The 22806-nt window shown below is 49.0% G+C and overlaps 1 protein-coding gene across 4 annotated transcripts in view; it reads left to right on the forward strand.

Moving 5' to 3' along the window:
* Window positions 1-22806, forward strand: part of MCC (MCC regulator of Wnt signaling pathway) — a 433554-nt gene that overhangs the window by 397593 nt on the left and 13155 nt on the right. For all 4 annotated transcript variants that reach the window (XM_086682183.1, XM_086682115.1, XM_086682242.1 and 1 more), the window contains 3 exons: window positions 7956-8190; window positions 13013-13219; window positions 17705-17805. In XM_086682183.1, coding sequence (XP_086538309.1) covers window positions 7956-8190; window positions 13013-13219; window positions 17705-17805 — 543 coding nt within the window. The remainder of the gene's footprint in view (window positions 1-7955; window positions 8191-13012; window positions 13220-17704; window positions 17806-22806) is intronic.

Genomic DNA, 22806 nt, shown 5'->3' on the forward strand with positions numbered 1-22806 from the left:
ACAAGGAATATATGCTATTTCAGTAGCTTATAAGGGATGTGTTATGGATCTTTTGCTCACACCTCCCCATCCCCAGAATAACTTTGTTTTCATCCAAATCAGGGATACATTTGGAGTCCGTCGAAAGTAAGAACTCTAACCATCTATTTAGTGGAGATCCTGGTTATGAACATTTGTTAGAAATACTTTAATGTATAGATGAGCTTTGATTCTAAGACAGTTTTCTTAGATAAATTTAATTTTTGGTGATATAGTAACTCAGGTTGAGATCAATTCAGGACATGGCCTTTATTTTTAAGGATGACCTCATGAAAGAATGGCCCTTGAACTAATTTCAGTCTCAAATAGGTCTATCAAAATACAGAGGACTTTAGATTTCACTCTATTGTCTTTCTTAAAAATTCACTTCCACACTCTGCCCCCTCCCCCCCCAACTCAGAACAGCCAGGGTGGGTACAAAGAACCACACACAGGCCATTTGTGTGGCGCACCACATTCTGTGGTCGTGACACAACCAGACGGCTTTATGCTAAATGCGAGCTCCGAGAAAAAGTCCCAAACCACCAACCCTTTTTATAATTACAGTGATTAATTCTGTGTGTACATCTTGCTGTTCCAGCTCAGACATTCCCCCCTGTTGAGTTTATGGGAGAAAGAAAGCTAGTCGTCCTCTTTCCTCCCACTATAACCAACTGGCACAGAGCATTCTACTCAGTGTCAGCTCTTCCTCAAGGTCTCAGGAAAGGAATGCTGAGTGTCAGGCTCCCAGATGCCTTGCTGGCAGTGGGCAAATAGCTCCTGATGACAGGAGGGTCATGGTTTGGGAAAGGAGCAGAAGAAGAGTGGTTACCAGCAAGGAGAATAAAAATGGTAGCCAGCCTCTCAGTTGACTGTTGGCAGGAGCCCAGAGACACTGCTCTTTTACTTTTGAAAAATACGGCCATATCATAGCTTTGTCAGGAGTTGTAATTGTCTCCGTGGACTGAGTAGCTAAGTAATGTTGATTTCCTGGATACCTTTATCAGCTTCTCACGACAGAGGGGCGAGTGGACTAGTTGAAGTGGGAACAGGGAATCCTTAATCAAGCCCACCCTTTCTGTCAAGCATCACGATATCACTTCATTCCATGGACGCACAATCATTGATCTAAATCTACGAAAGGACATGTGGCCAAGACAGAGGAAGCCTCAGCAAATCTGCCCTCACAGAGACTAGAGCTAAGTCCTTTTTGTCCCACTGTCAGGTGGAGATTATGGTGAGCCATGGGAGATCTGTGACTGTAACCTTGCGGGTGAGCTGCTGGGCACCTCCTGGGAGTCAGGGTCCCACCAGACTGACCACTCACCCCCAAATTGGAATAAGGGCAGTGGAGCTCACAATGCCCTGCTTTCACCTTCTAATCCAGACATGGGGGCTCAATCCCACAACCCTGAGATCATGACCGAGCTGAAATCAAGGGTCAGATGTTCAGTCCACTGACCCACCAGGCACCCTGAGTTAGGATTGTATTTAGGTGTCTTTAGTCCTTTGTGACAAAGAATTGACAGAGAGGGAGGGGAGTACCACAACACGACACTAAAAGATGCAGGCAGGTGACAAAGCCTACCTTCAACTTGGAAGAATGGGGCCACTTAGGAGTGGCTGACGTGGCCAAATGTCACCTGGCCTTGACCACCTCCTCCAAATAAATCTAAAATGCTAAGCAAAACAGAAGGCCAGCCTGATGGCTTTTTCCTTCTGAAAATGAGTTGTCCCTTGGTGGAAATGAGATCTTAATTTAGGGTGCCAGGTTAGGCATTGATTGATAAAAACTTAGAGGAAAAATTCCTCTCTGGTTTTTGTGGCAAAGAAGTGAAATGCCATTCTAGCATTTAGCCAAGACAAGATGAGGCTGAAGAAAAAATGGATTTTTCTTCTAAATAGGATAGGAGGTTGTCTTGAGGACAAGGCTGGGACATGAAGGAGGGGGACCGAAGAGAGGTATTTGAAATCCATGACTACTTGACCAAACCTGAGTCTGTGTCCCATTGTGCAGGGCAGGCAGAATGGTGGGGTGTCCCAGGCCGCCAGCGTGCATCCCACTGGCTGTAGATTGCTGGCAAGTCATAGCCGTGGAGTGAAGCCAGCAGGAGGGGGCTCCAGCAGAACATCCCGGAAAGGAGAAACCCATGTGACCTGCCCCAGCTTATTGGAAAACCAGAGCAGAATGCAAAGATGTGCTGCTCAGCCATTCTGGGGTGGGCTGGGGCTCCCCACCTGCAGCCCTTCCCACAATCCCTCTCAGAGAACAGGCCTCCCATCCTGGAGACGGGGAGTAACCGGCCTATGTGAACAGTGATTCATTCCCCCTTGACAGCCAAGACCATCCAGCATTTCAAGCTGGGAGAGCTAATGGATGACCTAACTTAGGCCCAGCAGCCAGCGGCGGGCCCCCGGGAGACCAGCAGTGCCTTTGCAGGAGGCAGAGGAGAGGCCAGCGGCTTCCCTGCCTTTTACACTTGTCATGATCATATTCTGTACTGGAACATTAGGGCACAAAGCAGAATTGTAATTAACCCTGGTCCGCTCCCCCCTGGCTTCCCAGAAGGGAGAGAGGGAGGCCAGAGGGGCTGTGGGGACGAGGTGCTTATCTGGAAATCAAACTTTATCCCGGTAAGAGTATTTTAGAGTGCTGAGCTTCCCAGAAGGGTAGATCTGTGGAGGGGTCTTTTTTCTTCTTTTCTGAAAATTATACCCATGGTAGAGACGGTGAAATAAAGGCCCTCCCTACCTGGCCTAGTATCAGGCCCCAGACACCCCTAAGGGGTGTTCAAGGGTTCAAGGAGACCCCTAAGCCTGTCAGCCCTGCCCATGCACATTGGTGTTTCCTAGACCGTTTTAGGTGGTTTCTCAAGTTTGGTCAAGCACTTGCTGCATTGCTTCTTCCTCAGCTGAAGTATTCTGCCTGACTTGCTAGGTAGCTAGAGGGAGCCCCTAAGTCTGTGTAGGGAGGTGCCAGATGTTGGCACAGCTGTCTCTCCTCTTCCAGAAGGAGTGCTACACTAGCTGGCCCTGCCTGCTTCAGGACCCACTGTCTCCTTTCCAACAACCTGGTGATGTGGGAGCTATTCGTATCCCCACATTACTGTAGCCCAGGAAGGATGGGTCATTTCATCTGGGCCATAAAGCTAGGCAGTGTCAGAGGAGGCACAGTTACTCAGGTCTGTCTGATACCAAAGATCCCATAATCCCTGGCACCGGCCAGATCAGCCCAAGAGTGTAGTGGCCTCTCCCTAGAGAATTTCGGAAGGGTCCCGTTACCTCATAGGCTACTGTGCAAATGCCTACTTACCCTATGGAGTAGACCAGTTGTTCTCAAATCTAGCTGTGCCTCAGGATGATGAGAGGGTACATGAAAATACAGATTGCTGGGTTCTGCTCCTTCACCATTCTAGAGGTCTTGGGAGTGGAGCTGGGAATGTGCATTCCTAACAACTTCCTAGGCGAGGCTGCTCCAGCTAGACCAGCAACTACTCTTTGACAACCACTGGGGTACGCCAGTCCTGCTAAATGGAAAATCTGCCAAAGTAGTATCATTTCAGTGCCTGCAGGCTAATTACAGAACTCTAGCTTCTAGTTCTCTTTGAATTTTGAAAATTCTTTTTTAAGTGAAAGATAACAAACGTTACCTCAAGTCTAAGGGTTCTAGTGCTAAAAAAGTAGGCCAAAGACAATATGACAAAGTCATCTGGGTGGTAGGCACATGGGTGTTGGCGAATCTCTGTGTTTTTCTGTGTGTTTGAAATTTTTCAAAATAAGTGTTAATGTAAGGAAGGACGAGGGTTGTAATGCGAACCTCTGGTCCAGAGCCCCATCTTCACGGGAAAGGATCTCATACCTGAAGCCTCCTCCCGAGTCACTGGAGGAGAAGTGTTGATGTTTCCCAGCGCCACGCTGTCCAAACATGCCGCACCTGCAAACACACTCAGCCCTGTGGAATGCTTTGAGAACAATGCCACCACTTCAGTTTGCTTATTTGTCTGTGGGACATTTGGATGTCTGTCCCTCCGTGTCCATGTTGAGGTGAGCCCTGAGCCCTACTTGAATGGTTTTGTTCCAGGCATGCCTGCCCCCACCCCTTCTGGCTCAGGGAGGCAGTTCTTTACTGGAGAAGGCTGAGATGCTGAGGGAGGCTGTTTCCTCCCTTAGAAGGAGGAAGGCTGTTTAGAAAGGTCCCTCTCCTTCAGAAGTCCCACCGGCCTCCCCAGCGCCCTCTGCTGGCGGTACTGTTAGCTTGTTCCCTTCTCTTGAGCTGCTTCATTTCTCAGGGAAATTGTCCCTCAAGTGTTCCAGCCAGAGGCTGTTCCTGCCTCTCCCTTCTCATCCTTTTTAAAATGCAGGTTGAGGGGCGCCTGGGTGGCTCAGTCCGTTAAGCATCCGACTTCGGCTCAGGTCATGATCTTGCAGTCCGTGAGTTCAAGCCTCGCATCAGGCTCTGTGCTGACAGCTCAGAGCCTGGAGCCTGTTTCAAATTCTGTGTCTCCCTCTCTCTCTGACCCTCCCCCATTCATGCTGTCTCTCCCTGTCTCAAAAATAAATAAACGTTAAAAAATAAATAAATAAATAAATAAATAATTAATTAATTAATTAATAAAATGCAGGTTGAGGGTGCCTAGATGGCTCAATCAGTCGAGCATCTGACTTTGGATTTCAGCTCAATCAGTCGAGCATCTGACTTTGGATTTCAGCTCAGGTCATGATCTCATGGTTTGTGAGTTCGAGCCCAACATCGGTCTCCGTGCTGACAGTGTGGAGCCTGCTTGGGATTCTCTTTCTCTCTGCCCCTCCCCCACTCATGCTGTCCCTGTCACTCTCATAATAAATAAATTAAAATAAAATACAGCTTGAGAAAACAAAGTAGTGGTGATTGATAATAACAATTTTATCCTCTTTTCTGCCTTCCCAGCGTCCACCATCTCTTCCCGAGGTTGTTGCAATAGCCCAGAATGGGTCTCCCTACCTCTCCCCTTGCTTCCCTGCATCTCCCCTCAGCACAGTGGCCAAAGGGAACCTATTAAGATGTAAGACAGATCACATCACCCCTGTTACAAACCCACCAATGGCTTCCATTCTAATTCTGGAGAAAAAACCTGATAAAACCTGACATGACCTGGCACCCTGCCACCTCCCCTACATAACTCTCCTCTCTGACCAGTTCTCTTCCTCCCTCTCCCTTAGCTGTCTCTGACTCAGCCACAGTCTAATTCTTGACGGCCAAACCCACTGCCTCAGGGCCTTTGCATTCAGTGTGTCCTCTGCTTGGATCACTCTTTCTCCAGAAATCCACACAGTTGCCTTTCTCACCTCCATGAGGTCTGCTTTATGTAATTTTATCATGCAGGCCCTCCCTATAACCCTGTTGCAAAGAATAAGTCCATCTTATCTTTGTGCTACCCATAACTGCTTCCTTTTTCTCCATGGTACTGCTCACTGTCTGATCTGCTTATTTTACTTGTTTGTCTCCCCTATTAGAAAATGAGTTCTATGAGAGCACAGATTTTTCTAGGGCCTAGAAGAGTACCCCATAGTGGTACTCCAGTATTATTTAAACGAATGATAGCTACATTTGTCGAGTGCTTACCATGTGCTAGGCACTGTTCTAAACACTTTACCTTTTATAGCTGGGGAGATAGGCACAGAGAGGTTGAGTCAGGCTACCGGTAAATCTACAAAGTGTAGAAGATGCCTGGGTCACAGGTAAAGGTAGCACCTCTGAATTAGGTTCTCCAGAGAAACAGGACCAATAGGGATAGGGTGGGGGTATGTCAATATATGAATAGAATGACTAATTTTAAGGTATGGGCTCATATGATTATGGGGGCTGGCAAGTAGTAAATCTGTAGGACAGGCAGACTGGCTGGAGACCCAAGGAAGACTTGATGTGGCAGTCTTGAATCTGAAGGCTGTCTGGAGGCAGAATTTCTTCTTTTTGGGGCGGGGGGATATTGGGTCTTTTCTCTGAAGACCTTCAACTGATTCGACAAGACTCACCTACATCATGGACGGTAGTCTGCTTTACTCAAAGTCTGATTTAAATGTTAATCACATCTAAAAATACCTTCACAGTTACATTTAGATGGGTGTTTGGCCAAGCAACTGGGTACTGTAGCCCAGCCCAGTTGCCGCACGAAATTAACCGTCGCAGCCTATGAGGAGGAGGTGTTGTGTGTTGATCAGGCTGATCTTGCTCCCTTCATCTATGAGATACATCCTACCTGTCCTGATGGGCTGAAGAGACTGGGGGGTGGGGGGAGCAATCCCAGAGTCTGTGGTCCTCAGGAGCTTCCAGTCCCAGCAGGAGTTCTCTGACTTGAAGATCACCCAAGCCCTAGGGGGTTCTCTTCCTCCTGTGCACGGCCAGCTGAGTCGGGGAGCTCTAGCTTATCACCTCTCCTCACCTTTGTCTCCGCAGAAGCCTAGTCTTCTATAATGTGTCTAGATATGTGTCAATCCCATAAGAGTGGAATGGGCCTTGGTCACACCTAGGTTATAGAGCAATTGCATCTGCTGAGTTGGGATCCCAGGCCTGTTACCCCTGTTCTAGGCTGAGGTGAGGAGGGCAGGGCTGGGCCTACGGCAGCCAGCAGCCCATGGAGACCGCTCCTTGTTCCTGGCACAGCTTCTACAAATGCGAGCTGTGTGAATGCTGGCCTGCGAATGCTGGCATGCGAAGACGGTGGTCCAAGTCCGGTGTCTGGCCTCATGACCGAGCAAGCCACCTAATATCTCTGAGCCTGAGTCACCAAATTGGTAACAACAGATGATAACGCCAAACTGGCCTGTTTTGATGATAGTTAAATGGGCCTCTGCCTGTTTGTCTGCCATTGTGCTAAGGCCAGAGCCACGAGGACTGCATCAAGTGTAGGTAAGTCTAGTGTAGATCCAGAGAAACTGTAGGTCCACACTGGCCTCAATGCTTGAGGACTGACAGGGTGCAGAGGGCCTCATTCTGAGCCAGTGGGGGCAGCCTGCCCACTGCCAGAAAAAGCCAGAGCCCTCTCTAAGAGCCAGAGCCTGAGTTTTCCTATGATGCTTGTTCCTGCATGGTGGTCTGGGTCCCACACAAACCTTCATGGGCCACCATGTTCTCAGGGTTCATCCTAAGTGCTCCTCAGATCTGGCAGCCATCACCATTCAGCATGAGCATCCAAGGGCTGCTTGGATGGGCCTGAGTCCCTGTGGTGGATGCTATACTCAGCCATGATGCAGGAGGAATGGCAGGGAGGCCAGGGGCATCCTGCTTTTCTAAGTTGTCACAGTAACAGCACACACACGTAGGGGGTTGTTTCATGGTACAGCACTCCCCTTTCTCTACCACACCTTCCACTGCCACCCCGAGGGGATTGCTTTCAAAGTCCTGGACGTGTGTTTGCGCAAGTGAGTATGTGCACACACGCATGTCTATAGATCACACCATAGGCATTTTTTTCTCCAGCTTTGTTCCTTAACATCTCCCCTTTTTAGGTCCTGTCCACACATACACCGATTTTTTTTATTATATACTACTTTTCATCCTATTTCTCCACTTAAAATATTTCTACCATTGTCATAATTATTACTGTAACGTCCACATCACTTACGGCCTTTTGGAATGTACCATGACTAACTACACCCTCTATGCCATGAAATATCTTTAGGTGTATCTTGTTGTTTCTGTGGGATTATTTCCTCAGAATTCATTTTTAGGGTCCACATGTTGTGTTAAAGGGGGTAAGCATTTCTGTTACTCTTCAGACTTATTTCTCTCTTAAAAAGTTGTATCAATTTACATGAAGAATGCTTTTTTTTTTTCTTTTTTGGAGGTGCAGGGAGATTACCATTTAAACACCATTGGAGAGATGGGTATGGGGAAGAGTCAGGAAAAAGACCTGTTCACAGTGGCGGGGGAATGTGACAGGTTTTCTCTGTCTCCTCAGCACAACCAGCTCCACAGCCAGTAGCTGCGACACAGAGTTCACTAAAGAAGATGAGCAAAGGCTGAAGGATTACATCCAGCAGCTCAAGAATGACAGGGCCGCAGTCAAGCTGACCATGCTGGAGCTGGAGAGCATCCACATCGATCCCCTCAGCTATGATGTTAAGCCCCGGGGGGACAGCCAGCGGCTGGATCTAGAAAATGCCGTGCTAATGCAGGAACTGATGGCCATGAAGGTACCGTGGGGGTGGGGCCCCCTGGAACCGTGTGCCCATTTGCTTCCATGTCATCAGAAGGAGACAAGAAAAGGCCCTCGGAAGGCAGGTCCACGATGATGATATATGAACCCCGTCTAGGTTCAGTCACCTCCCTCTGGAGGACAGCCAGAGCCTCATTTGTAGGCAGGAATAGTATCAGTGTGCCTGGGGTCACTTGAGCTGGATATGTCCCTAGAGGGGTCAGCTGAACTCAGGAGAATGCCTAGGGGTGTCCCAGCTCAACTTTGGAACACCTCATTCTCCAAGAGAAGCTAGATGAGATCCCTCCAGGTTGGCCTGTGTCCACATAAAAGGACCCCTAATCTCCAGAAGCTTATGGTGCTTCTTGGGTTGAGGCTGATGTTAATGTGGAGTGGGGGAGAGGATAGGGCAAGGGCAGGTGCATAACTTGGACCAGAGCCCCAGTTTCCTGACGCCCTTGTCCCTTTGGTGCCATGTGTAGCCTGCTTGCATCATTCTGCTCTCTGGTGAAGTTTCCCAGCGCTGTTCAGGTCAGTGTTTCTGACAAGATCTTGGGCTGTTTGCCCAGCTGGCTGAGTTATCTGCTGGCATCTTTAGAGCAGGGGGAGCTTTCTTGGAAAGCTGGTGCCCCTCATTGAGAAGTGGTTAAACTGCCATCCCTTCAGCAGCACACACTCTGCATGTTTCCGGCCAGGGGTGCCAAGCACTTGGCCTTACTCTCCTGAGTGCTTTCTCTGAAGACTGCTGTGGTGACGGAAGACTGTATCTGGTGTCTGTTCCCAATTCAGGCCAAGAATTTGCAAACCCTTGGAATTTCCAGAGTGTCTTTGTTATGCTAAGGAGGCAGGCCCCCTGGAAGCTGCAATACCAGGGCTGTCCCTGGAAGGATCTAGCATGTGATTATAGAGTTGGGACTTCCAGCCCCTTGACCCCCAGTGAGGGTAGGGAGTGCTGCAGATTGAGTTCCACTGAGTGGCCTGCAATTTCATCAATTGTGCCTAGTCCTGAAACCCCAGTGAAATTCCTCGACACTGAAGCAGAGAAGGTCTGCATTCAGCACGCTTCCAGGCACACCCTGTGTACACCCTTTATGGTAAAACTAGATATAGGTAGTGATTTCTGGAGTCTAGCGAGTTACTGATCATGAGTGGATTGTGGAAACCTGGTTTTTGGAAGCAGTTGGTGGGAAGTGCAAGTGACCTGGGGACAACCCCCTCCCCACCTCACCCGCCCCCAGCACTCATGGCTGGTGTTTGAAGTGAAGACAGTCGTGGACTTTATCCTTACCTTGTGGGGCCTGGGAGAACTCCAGGAAGTTCAGGTCAGAGTGTGTTGTATTGTATACACCCAATTGGAGTGGAAATAAAGAACCACTTGCCAGGACCGAGCTCCTATATGGCTGCAACCAGCTCTCTGCCTGTGGCAGAGGTGGGCACTGGTAAGGGCTGCTCCTGCAGGTCTTGGTTCTGCACAGGACTCTGCTGCCAGACCTACTAACATGGGGAGTCAGGGCCAGGAGCTGTGTTCCCAAGCCTGCTCTCCAAACTCCACTCTCCTCTGCACAAAAGTGTGGTTTGCACAGCCTTGGATTCCTCAGTGTCTCTTACTCCCAGGTACTGAGACGTGAGGGAGGGGCTCAGGGACAGAAGCCAGCTTAAAACCATAGGCAGGTCCACTGGGCCAGGTAGGTCAAGGAAGTGCTGAATTAATAGCTAGTAACTGGTGTCTCCTGTTGGGACCAACACTGTCCTCAGAAAAGAGCAGGGTCCCCTCTGGTTAGCTCACCTCTGGAGAGCAGAGAGGAGCTGCCAGCTGTGGTCAGCCCAACACACTCGGGTCACTTGCTTAATGTGTCCCTGTCCTCAGCGACTGCTCAGTCTTGAGTCTAACTGAAGCCTCGGAAGACTTTGGGCTGTGGCAGTAAATTAGGAATCAGCTTCTTTGCTTCTAAGCTGGTTTATTGTGTCCTTCCCACTCAGCTCAGACCCTGACTTCTGTTCCCTCTGGGGAATCCTCATGCACCCTTGGCTGATGTCTCTGCTCATTGCCCATGAACCAGGCATTGGGTCCATCATCACAGTGCCTTTTTCCCCAATCAGGAGCCCTCTTTGTGGGCCTTTGCACCCCACGGCATGAGCTGTGAAGCTGCCCTTTCGTTATGTGTTCCAAACACGTTTCCTTTGGCCAAAGACTAAGGATTTCCTTTTTATGTTCAAGCCAACATGTTGTGCGATAAATTCCGGGTTACTCTGGCCAAGAAAGACTTTTTTGGTGGAATAAAGGCTCTAATATTCCCTTTGCTATTTGAAAATAAAATGTGTATACATCATAGAAATTATCTAAAAGAGCAGAAATTATAAAAAGCTGGGAGAAAATAACCCATAATATGATCCAGAGGCAGCCATTGCCAGCCATCTGGCTTGGTTCCCTTCCTCTGAGGTTTTTGAAGGGTAAACATCAGAGTCCTCTCCCTTCCCTACACAGCATGTTCAAGGGTATGCACACCATTCCAGGGCCACTAGCAGCAGGTTATGTTGGATTTCACCATTTCACTCTAGGATACAATTGCTGAGACACTCAAGTTTTCTGGGTTTTTCACTTCCTGTATATGAACTTTTTGTCTCTAGACGATCTACTTGGTTGCTTTTCAAATCCACTCTTTTTTGAATAGCCTTTCCTTCTGTACAACTCTTCTTTCTCTCTTTGTTTTAAAGATTTGTTTTCTAGTGTTTGGCCTGTTATTTCTGGTTCTTATAAAGGTGGATTTTGTCTCATCATGATTCATTTCCATTTTCTCTCCGTGTGGGTTGGGAGAACACCAGCTCATCTTCAGTGGAGATCGTATCTTCTACCAAGTCCTCTTGGGTAGTAGATGTCCCTACAGAATAGTTCTGTGCGTGGATCTGTTTGGACCCATGGGTTTCAAAGACTGAGAACTAGTTTCTGTTACATTCTTTGCTTAGGATTCCTGTTTCACATCTTCACATGACAAGTTTGTGGCTCTGGTTCCTCAAAAGAGGCTCTTCCTTTTCCCACCCAGACCTTGAGGGATAAGTTCCCTCACCACATCTCCAGAAAATAAATCTAGTCTTTTACTCTAGGCAGTACTTTGAGAGTCCTGGCTCATGTAGAGGGTCTCTGTTCTGGCACTCAGCCCTGCCCTTAGCACAGGTGCCAAAAGCCCTAGATCCTAGGGCCTTCATCCTGGTCCGACACCTCCATTGGCCTGTACTATGGCCACCTTGCCTTTCCTCTTGGGCAGAGTTCCCCTCTTCATTTCTGGCACCCATGGATTCATTTTTCCTTCTTTTGAGCTTGCATTTATTTATATGTTTGTTCTGGGTGTGACTGTCCCCACTAGCTCAGTATGCAGTATTGCCAGAACCTTCAGAATTCTGCTTCTAATGGCAAAAGATGAGAAGGCTCCGGTGTATGGAACCACCTTTCATTCTGGTTTTATAATCTCATCTTTATGAAAGATCTGGAGTCTTCTTTTGAGTAGCCGCTGAGCACCTTGCCCTCTGCATGTCTAATGCCCCCTCCCTCTACCCTGATCTGAATATTATAAGCCATAGTGGGTGCCCTCTAGGTATTTCCCCACACTGGAGGGTGAGAACATCTACACTCCAGGTCTGGCTTATCAAGAAGAGCACACTAGGCCCGTGGCTTATTACCTCGAAGGATCCATTCAGGGATAACTAGAATCAGTGACCTAGGTGAATCCTTCTTAAGGCTCAGACTCAGTTATAGAAACTCAGTTATAGAGAGTCTATCCCAGAGATAGGTGGGAAGACTGACCTGGCAGTCATGTACTGGTGGAATCACATGACAAGAGTCATGCATGGGCCCACCTTGAGGGAGGGACTGTAGCTTAGTGGTTAAGAGCCTGGGCTCTGAGCCAGACAGCCTGGGTTCAAACTCTGGCTACCAATTTATGCAGTAATTGCGGGCAGGTGGATTTCTGTCTGTGTGCCTCAGTTTCTCATCCAAGTATGGAGACCCTCATAATATCCATCTCAGGTTGGAAGAATTAAATGGGTTACTTTGTATAAACCTTTAAAGCAGCATTACATGCTCAGTAAGTGCTGGTGGCTATTGTTTTCTGGCTGCTGGTCCCAAGGTAGCATTTCCCTGTTTTGGAGTTACTTGTTTGTCTCCCCAGAAAACTCTAATTTGAGTTCTCTAAGACACTTTGCAAAGCTATCTAATGAGTAGTCACCTCTGAAGGACTCAGTTTCTAGTGATTTTATTTGGGCCTCCTGAGGTAGACAAGAGCTGAGGTGATACCCTGGCTCAGCTGCAGGGTGCCAAGGGTGCCACCAGGGGGCATTGAATATGTGGATTGGTGCCATGGCAAAGGGAAAGGGAGTGGGAATTGGTGGGGAACTAGCCAGGCCCAGCCTTGTGTGGATGCCCCTCCCTCACAACCTCTTTGACAAGCGCAGCCTGTGCATGCCGGAAGAGTGGTTTCCAGCATGACTGGTGTGCCCACTGTGGGGGGTGAGGGGCAGCAGGGGACGTGTGTTCCAGTTACTAGGTTCTTAGAATGAACCAAAAATCTGCTTGCCTGTAACTCCTTCATTCATCTCAGTTCTGGTCTGTAGAATGACAAAGCACATGGCTTTGTCCGCACATCAGTCCTTCAGATGGTAGAGACAGCTGGCTTATTTCCTCCCAGTCATCTTGTCCCGGCTGCAAAGTGGTAACTCCATCGCAGGGCTGGGGGTCACACCCTCAGGGCCCCTTGTCACTCGCCTGCTTTCCCACACCTGGCCCTGCTCTCACAGCGTGGGTGCCTCATACCATGTGTGCTCCGTAGGAGGAGATGGCCGAGCTGAAGGCCCAGCTCTACCTCCTGGAGAAGGAGAAGAAGGCGCTGGAGCTGAAGCTGAGCACGCGGGAGGCCCAGGAGCAGGCCTACCTGGTGCACATCGAGCACCTGAAGTCCGAGGTGGAGGAGCAGAAGGAACAGCGCATGCGATCCCTCAGTTCCACCAGCAGCGGTGGCAAAGACAAGCCCGGCAAGGTAGGACAAAGGCACGGGGACCCCTGGGGCTCTTCCCACCCAGTGACCGCCACCTCCCCTCACTGCCCCACAGCCTCAATTTCCTTATTTGCATGAGGACTACAAGCTATTCTAGATACCTTAAAGAAGGTAACGTTTTGGGTGCAAAAAAACCAAATCCACTTTTTTTTTTAACGTTTTATTTATTTTTGAGAGAGTGTAAGCAGGGAGGGGCAGAGAGACAGGGGACAGAGGATCCAAAGCAGGCTCTGCACTGACGGCACAGCACCTGACCAATGCGGGGCTCGAACTTACGAGCCATGAGATCATGACCTGAACCAGAGTCAGATGCTTAACCAACTGAGCCACCCAGGTGTACGTCAGATCCACGTTTTTAAAAATTGCACTTTATGTACTAGTGAAAGCATTTTCATATGCCATAGTCTGATGAGCGGAGTGATCTGTGCTGGCGTCCAGTGGTCTGGTACCGGGCTGCCTCCTTGGCTCCCCCACCTCGCACAGCGGCCATTGCCTGTTGGTCACATCTGAACTGATCATTGCATTTGCTGCTTCCTGTAAATCTCATCTCTGAAGGAGTAGGTACCCCCATTTACATGAGGGAAATGAGGCTCACGTGAAGTCAGGGGTCTCACAGCTGATAAGTGGCAGAATTGGGATTTAACCCACATTTGGCTCACCGTCCTCCCCCCTCTCATCCATGTTGCCACCCCAGCTTGGCATTTCCGCCGTGGGTGAGGCGGGAAGCCGGAAGCAGCTGAGGCAAATGAGTAGGAAGGCAAGCACTGGATCACGTAGAGAGTGTCACAGAGTGTGGGCGGTCAGGTGGTGTCATCTCTCAAACTCACATTCCCATGAGCCCAGAAATCTTTTTCTCTAGAATCCAAGCTCATTCCATCATACTGTATCTCAGAATTATTCCAAATATTGCACTGGAGAAAAAAATACTCTGGACCCTAAAGAATTACATCCCTCACCCCAGGGTAGTGAACCTCTGTTTTCTACGTCCTACTTTCTATTCCTAATAAATGCTAGCTTCTCCAGACCCCAGTTTGTTTCCGGCCCAGGACATGGAGACATATGTTGACTTGTCAGTCTAATGAATGGCATCTCACAGCCCAAATGGAGGGGTGTCCCTGAGAGAGTTAGTACCTGGAAAGGAAGCAACTTGCTGATTGGTGTGGCAGTGAATGGTCCCTGCCTAAACAACTAAGAACTTTGGAGCATGCTTCACAAAGGGCCACCACTACAGTCTGCCCACCTCTCACCTAAGAAGGGAGCAAAGGGAGGTCATGGCCGTGGCACCCAGCTGGGCCACCTCTCCCAAGACCTGGCTGCTTTCCAGTCATCCCTTCATGTGATAGATGTGAGTGGGTCCTGATGGGGACTGGAGGCAGTTTCAGGGGTTTACATTCCAGAGAGGGACACAGGTGATCGTCACACGGTGACCTAAGGCCGAGGATCAATTCCCAGTGCGATGGAAGGGCACAGACCCAACACGGAACCCAGATGTGGAGATTTGGGACAGGTTTCCTGAACTGGGACCCAGTGGACAGTGGGCGCTAACTTGAGGAAGAGGGCTGGGGCCGAGAGGTCGGTCCACTGTAAAGTCAACGGAACGCCAAGGACAAAGACCCCCAGGGGGAAGAGGATTTGATTTGGCTGAAGCCTACTGTGCTGTCCTGAGGACAGTGAGAAATCACTGGAGGCTTTGCAGTAGGGTGTGATGTACACAGGCTGGGCTTAGGGAAGGTCACTGTGTGGATGCCCCAGGAAACCATCTGCCCAGTGCCTGGGGAGTCGAGCCTGGGGAGGGCAGCGGCCTGTGAAGAATTTCATATAGTAATATCTGGGGCTCAAGAAAATGGGGTTTCCCATTCTGTGTCAACACCTTAAAAATCTTTGTAGAGCCGTTTGAGTTTGTCACCAGTCACTTCGGGACGGAGCTGACAGAGCTCCAGTGTTCGCCTATGTGTTCTTAGGGTGTGGTGGAAATGGACTTAGTGCGTTCTTGCCAGAAGGCCCATGAGCTGAGCATTTCCTCCTAGTTCTTGGTGTTTATTTTGACTGAGGGAAGCGCTATATTTTGTGGAATGGCTTCAAAGTACAGAAATCTGACACAAAAAGGCCAGATGGTTTTATTTTTAATTTTCTTTCTTTTTTTTTTTTTTTTTACATTGGAGTAAGAAGCTTTATCCAACAGTACCTTGTGTTGTTCAGGTAATGAAATTATTGTAAGCTGATTATCTTGTCTTTCAAATATTAGATCCATTTACTATTTCAATGAAATCTCCCTTCTGGGCTATTGATTTGGTCTTGTTTGTCGGTAAATGAGGTGGGCGGTCTATAAGAGGGGTTGCCTAATTGTGAAGAGCCAGAAGTCACTATTTTACAATTTTCAGGTCACACAGACTCCTCTGCAAGTACTTAACTTTGCCGTTTTAGAACTGCAGCGTGAAAGCAGAGAACATGCAGACACGGAGGGGTGTGGGCTGTGTTCCAATAACACTTCATTTATGGGTATTGAAATTTCCTGTAATTTCTACACATCACAAAATACTCTGTTTTTCATGATTTTAAAAATAGAAAACAATGCAGAGTGCCTGAGTGGCTCAATCGGTTAAGCATCCAACTTTGGCTCGGGTCATGAACTTGTGCTTTGTGGGTTCAAGCCCCACATCAGGCTCTGTGCTGACAGCTCAGAGTCTGGAGCCTGCTTGGGATTCTGTGTCTCCCTGTCTCTCTGCCCCTCCCCCTCTTGGGCTCTGTCTCTCTCTCTCTCTCGAAAATAAACATTAAAAAAAAAAAAAAACCAACTAGAAAACAACGCTTAGACTTGCAGGCCTTTTAAAAACAGGTGGCAAGCCAGGTTTGGATCTAGAACATCCATGCTGGCTACGTAGGGTGGGTGTTGTGCTTATTCTAAAACTTCTCTCCAGCCAGCAACCTGGGTTCCAAATCTTACTAAGTTGCAGATTTGGAGCGGTTTTTGTTGGGAGCAGTTTTAAGTTGCAGTTTTTGCAGCACTTGTCTCTCTCTCTCTCTCTGCAGCAGAGACTAACTACCAAACATGTTCGGTGAGAGGCACCAGGTAGTCTTATGAAATATTCGCGTGGTTGCTGATGCACGAAAAGAGAGGGTGTTGGAATCGCAACAGCTCCCAGGGCTGGTAGATGGAGGCTTGGGTCTGCAGGAGCAAGGTGGAGAGGGGCAGGGAAGGCAGTGCAGGTGGTGGGAATCGTTCCGAGGCTGGCGGTGCCGCTGCAGAGGCCTTCTGGTGTGGTCCCTGGGCTGGAGAGTGCTGAGAGGACCCTGTGCCCTCTGGTCATCTGGACTCCTAGTGCCCAGGTCATACTTCGTTGTGGTTCGCCTCCAATCATGATATAACTTTGTTTATATGCCGTCTCCTGCAACAGACTACAAGCTTTTCATTCTCAAGCCTGGGGTGCAGTAAAGGTCTGCTGAGCAGGTGGTCAGATGAGGGCCTTCCAGGCACTTGGTTATGTAGCTGCTGACCTCTGTCTCCACACAGGAAAGTAGAGTGCTCAGAGGGTGTGATGATTGCTTTGTGAGTAGTCCTAACTCAGTTTAGGATTTAGGAGTTCTGGCTCTTGTGCTTCCTCATCTATAAAATGAGAGGATTGGGTTTAGATGATGCCAAGTTTCCTGTCTAAGGTTAAGATATGAGTGGGGTCACAACTGAAACTAATGTAACATGTTCCAACTATACTTAAATTAAAAAAAAAAAGGGGGGGGGGACAGGGGTGCCCGGGTGGCTCAGTCAGTTAAGCATCTGACTTCGGCTCAGGTCGTGATCTCGTGGTTCGTGAGTTCGAGGGCTGTGTTGGGCTCTGTGCTAACAGTGCAGAGCCTGCTTGGGATTCTCTCTCTCCCTCTCTCTCTGTACTTGTACTTTCTTTCTCTCAAAATAAATAAACTTAAAAAAAAATTAAAAAGGACAAACATGGAGGGTGCACTTCTGTTTTCTTCCTTTTTTCCTGGGTTTTCTAGGTGATGACACTGAACCCACTAAAGCCCCTAAATCTAGAGAAGATTGGTTTTCTCCCAAGAAGTAGGTTGGGGGAGGGGAGCAAGGAAACTCAGGTGTATTTCCCACTTGTCTTTTACGAGCCGCCAGAGGCTTAACCCGGTGGTGAAGAGCACGGACCTGGAGCCAGCTGACCTGGGTTTGCTGCTTCCACCACGTCCTAGCTGGTTACTTGGGGGCAACGTAACTTCTCTGTGCCTTAGTTTTCTCCTTGGTAAATGGGGATAACGACTGTATCTGCCTCAAAGGGTCACCACGATGATTAAGTGGGAGAACATGTGTGTGGAGTGCTCAGAGAACACTGGGAGTCCCCCTCGCCCACCGGCCAGCCTACAAAGGTCCCAAGAAGTGGGGCAGAGCTGCCTTGTGCTTCCAGTGTGTGCTCAGGCTTGACTCCAGGTCTAACCAGAATGTGTTTACTGCCTCCCCCCTCCTCCCAGGAGTGTGCTGATGCCGCCTCCCCAGCTCTGTCACTGGCTGAACTGAGGACATCATGTAGCGACAGTGATCTGGCTGCCGAGTTCGCCAATGCCATCCGTCGGTAAGCACCCTTCCCGTGACCCTGGTGAGCAGTTTATTCCGGAAGCAATGGCTTTCTTCTGAGTTCTCTTGGCTGCTCATGTCAGCTCTTCGTGGGTCATTACAGACTGGCCCGGGAAAGAGTATGTGCTGGTATGTCCACTTTTACCCAGGCCTTGGAGGCTCAATATGGAGAAGCCCTGCTGGTGCCAGGCCTCTGGAAAGGGGAGTGGCAGGGGACAGCATATAGGCAGTCATTTCATCAGCGAGTAGAAAATGTCTTGGCTTTTTTGTTGTGCTGTTGTATTGACTAGAATCTTCAGGACAGTGTCAAATGGTGATGATCAAACAGGCATCGTCAGGGGGAATACTGCCTTTCAGCATCATTGGCTCTTTCAAGAAGTCTTCATATGTGTATTTATTCAGTCCTGGACATTTTTTCTCTACTGTTTCAGTGTTCCTACCCCTCCCTTCTTCCTCTCTTCCTGCAAGGAGGGTGCTGACTCCTCCAGATCTCTCTCTCAGATCGTAACATTGCATATTCCCGCCATCCTTTTGCAGCGCTATCCAGTAGGCATGGAATGCAAGCCACCTAGGAAATTTAACATTTTCTAGTAGCCACACTCCAAAAGTAAAAAGAAAGCAGTAAATCCACTTTATTTAACCTAGTGTATCCAAAATATTTCAACGTGTAGAGTATTTTTTTAAAAGATGTATTAAGATAGTTTTCCCTCCCCCTCCTCCTCCTCCTCCTCCCCCCTCCTCCTCCTCCCTCCTCCTCCTTCTTCTTCTTCTTCTTCTTCTTGCTCTTCTCTTTCCTCCTTCCTTTTTCTTCACTAAGTCTTCAAATATAGTATCTATTTTACACTCACAGCACATCTCAAATTCAAACCAAGTGTCAAGTGCACAGGAGCTCACGTAGCCCTTCCGAAGAGGTTCTTCCACTCAGTTTTCCAGCTCACAAATGGATTCTAAGCTACACCCATTGTGTCTGGCTTCCATACTGAGTTTTCCTATTTGGGTGATGAAATCGATAATCTCTTTTTTTATTTGGGTGATGAAAACTATCCTCTCTTTTTTAACAAGATGAGGCTATCTGAGGATATTTATTAGACATATTCTAAGACATTATTTTGTCTGCTGTATTAACTCTGTTTCCTCACACGTAAGTTCCTTTTAGAGTGGAGTTTTGCGACTCTCCGTCTGGGGTCACAAGCCCAACTTCTGGGCTTCCTGTTCTCCCGGCTGACAACAGCTGTCTGGCTGCATATGTGGCCCGACTGTCTGGTCCCCTCCTGTCCAGATGGCTGGCGCTTCCAGTTGGAGCACTTCAGAATCCCCTCCCTCCTTTTGTAGCAGCTTTTTTCTCCGTGCATTTTACGTTGTTTCCCTTTTCAATAAGGAAAAAAACCTGCCTTTCATTTTTTATGATTGCTCATGGTTTCTGGTATACAAAGAGCACTCCTTGCTTTCTTGACATGCTTGAGGACTTTTAAAAAATGGGTTTCCTGTCATTTCTGGGGACTTGGGGGTCAGAGGGGACGGCTACAGTAGACTTTCAGGCTGCTGTGCTGACCCAGCTGGGGCTGTTTATGTTACAGTGTGGCCTCCAAGCATGGGGCGTGGGGGGGGGGGATGGAAGGCTGCCTTGTGGGGAACTTCACTACCCTCCTGATTTACTCACTGTCCCGTTTCGTCTCCCCTTCCAAGCCTTAATGGCTCTGTTTTCACATTGCCAGCCCCTCTGGCCATGAGGTGAAATTTAATTGCTTTGCTTGAGGCGGGAGGAGAAAAGCAGCCCAAGGAAAATGCCCACAACAAATCCTAATGACTTGACTGTGCCAGAAACATGGGATGCGAATCCACTCCCTGCTTCCAACTGGGAGCCATTTGGATATTGTATTCTCAATTTTTCACATTCCCCAAACCCCCAAGGCCTTTGCTGGCACAAGGAGGATGCAGGTTCTGCTGACTAAACAGAGAGAGACTTCATTTGTTCTGTCAGTCACGACGGGCTTCCAATCACCAGCCGAAAGTTGGTTAGCATGGATTTCTAATCAAGACCCAGATAGATGGAGCCAAGAAAGAACCCACAGGACTACAGGAAAAAGGAAAATAACGTCATTATACTGTAAATATAGCTTAGGAACTGGAATAATCATTTCATGAGGGTATATAACATGAATAACCTGAGAGCTGAGGTTTTGGGGGTGTTTTTATTTTTAAAAATCAAGTGGAAGCTCACATCTTCTTTGAAGCTCTTAAATCACTGCCGAACTAGTGGTGGAAGTTAGCTGAGGGAATCGCCCTCTATTTTCAGCAATATCTCTCCCTTGGAAGAAGGATGGTTGCAAACAACAAAGTTGTGGGCCCAGGCATCCAGGCTGCACAGAGCAGGGGTAGAGAGGGGCTTGGGAGACGGGCTAAGCAGCGGTCTTTTTTTGAGGAGAAACCTCTCAGGAAGGTAGGTGCCTTGCTGGTTCTAGGTCACTGCCCCAGGCAAGTCTCCCTGCCAGCTACCTCTCTGGGTGTCAGCCTCCGTCAGTCTTTCCCCACCCAACCCCCACCCTCTTGGGTCTTCTCCCAACCTTCTGTTTGGAATCAAACCAAGACTCCAGACAATCACACGTTGACTGTGTTACTCCCATCTGGTCTGATTTCGTTCCCTCCACTTGCACGAACATTCATTGTGCTTTACTGGCACCAGCATTACCATAAAACCCCATCTGGATGACCAGGTTTCCAGTCTTGCACAGAACTTTTCTTATCAGGGCACCTTGTTTTTGCTGTGGTCCACACAAGCTGTGTGCCACGAAACCCTGCTTCCTCTCAGATCCCTCTCTTGCTCTTGTCCTAGTAAAATGGAAGTGAATGACCTTTCCACCGAAGAAGTGAACTGTAAAAATGCAGTCGAGAATGTATTTTCAGAAATGACTCTCTGTACTTACATGGTGTTTGCGTAGCCTGCCTTTGGGACCTGAGCACAGCTGAAAAGAGAGGCTGTTTCATCTCCATCATATTCTTGGGAGGCAGTGAGGAGCAGGCATTGCTCTCCATGTGATGGGGGTGGGCTGGGGACTAGCACAGCAAGGCTGAGTAGTTACCCAAGGTCACACAGGGAGGCAGTGGGACATTTGTGTGCTTTTACCTTCTCTGCTGCCGCCCCCCCCCCACCCCAGCCGTGTGCTGGCAGAAGTGCTAACAGATGAGTGTGAGCTGAGCTCACATGTATGGGCTCACTTGAAGACTCCGCCCACTGTAGTGTGCATGGTCTGGCCAGAGAGGAACATCTGTGCCCCTGGTACATGACTGTGCATCTGTCTAGCAGATGCTGAGGGCAAATGAAGTGCTGGGGTCCGGGGGGCAAACTTCCTCAAACGCACAGACCCTGGGTCCTGTTGGTTAAAAGGTAGGGATACTGTGCTCTTCAGTGCTAGATAACAAGAATGGGGCTTGTGACATGGTGACCACCTCAGACGATTGCACATCCACCTGTCACTAGGCCCCCAAGCAGGGCAAGACCCCACCTGGGGAGATCAGGACCTGGCTCCGGCTCCGACTCTGACACAGCCACCTGCAGAAGCCGGCCACCCTGCTGGGGGCATCTAGTCCCAGGCCCCTGAGGGGCGCTGCTGAGCCCTGTAGGGAACTGGAATCTACCACCTGTGCATGCACGTGTGCCAGATCATTCTGTAAAATGCCACCTAAAGGTGTCATCCACACATGACCGTGGCCACTCTGTCCAGGGACCAGATGTGCCCGACTCATCAAGCAGAGATGCACCTAGACATCCTTTTCTCTCTCTGATGAGTAACGAGCCCACTGCAGTTTGGAGAAGAGCTGCATATCAGATCCCTGAGAGGAGACATCTAGGGCAGGTGGGCCCCACCTGACTGGTGTGGTCATGAGACACCAGATCTGGGTCACCTGGATGTGTCCCAATTGGGAGTGGAGCTGGCAGGAAGGAGTGGGTGCAGGAGGCAATGTCTCAGTTCATCGAGATGGAGCGGGAACCCCTCCTATTCTCTCTGGCCCGTGGGCCTGCCAGTGTGCGTGCAAGGCAGGAGGCAAAGAATTCCAGATGACAGACCTCGACACACCTACCTGCAGGAGTGACACAAGAACCAGGAAAAGATGTTTGAGAGCAAGGTGGCCAGTCATTCAAACTGGAGTTGGTTGAGAATGGGAGAGCTGGCTGGAGAAGGGTGCTGTGCCAGGAGCAGATCCGTGAGGAACGGGTCCGAGGAAGGAGACTCCGGAGCACGTGTGTGTGCTCGAGAATGCCGCAGCGGAGTTGGGCGGGGGTCTTTGGGCCTCTCCAAGTGACTTTGTGAGATGCAAATCTGATGGTTACCCTGCATCAGCGTTCTGTTGCCATGTAACAAATCATCACAAGCTTAGTGGTTTAAGACCACACCCATTTATTAGCTCGTGTTGTGCGTGGGTCAGAAATACCAGGCACAGCATGACTGGCTACTCTCGCTTAGGGCCATGCTCTCATCTGAGGCTCTCGGGAAGAATCTGCCTCCAACTCCTTCTGCCTGTTGGCAGGTCAGTTCTTTGTGGCTGTAGGGCTCACCTCGCATTTTCTTGCTGGTTGTTGGCCAGTGATAACTCGACTCCTAGAGGCCTCTGAAATACCTTCTGCACTTCCATTCTGAAAGTCAGCAAGGAGAACCTCCCCACTCATCAAATCCCTTTCCTGCTTTAAATCTTTTCCAGGAAGAGCCCGGCCCCTTTTGAGGGCTCACCTAATTAGGTCAGGTCTACCCAGAATAATCTTCTTATCTTAAAAGATCAGCTGTTTGGGGTCTTAATTACATCTGCAAAAATCTTTCACAGCAGCACCTAGGTTAGTTTTGATTGAATCACTGGTGTGTTGAAGGTGTGTCTATTCACGCCTGTGATCTTGGGGGCCATTTTAGAATTCTACCCAGTTCTCCTGGTTACTTAAAACCTTCCAGTGACTCACAGTCGTCGGTGTCCAAATTCCTTAGCCAGTGTGTGATCTGACCCCTGCCTG

Source organism: Puma concolor, chromosome A1 (genome assembly GCF_028749965.1).
Source record: "Puma concolor isolate L17-30 chromosome A1, mPumCon1.1.hap2, whole genome shotgun sequence".
Lineage (NCBI taxonomy): Eukaryota > Metazoa > Chordata > Mammalia > Carnivora > Felidae > Puma > Puma concolor.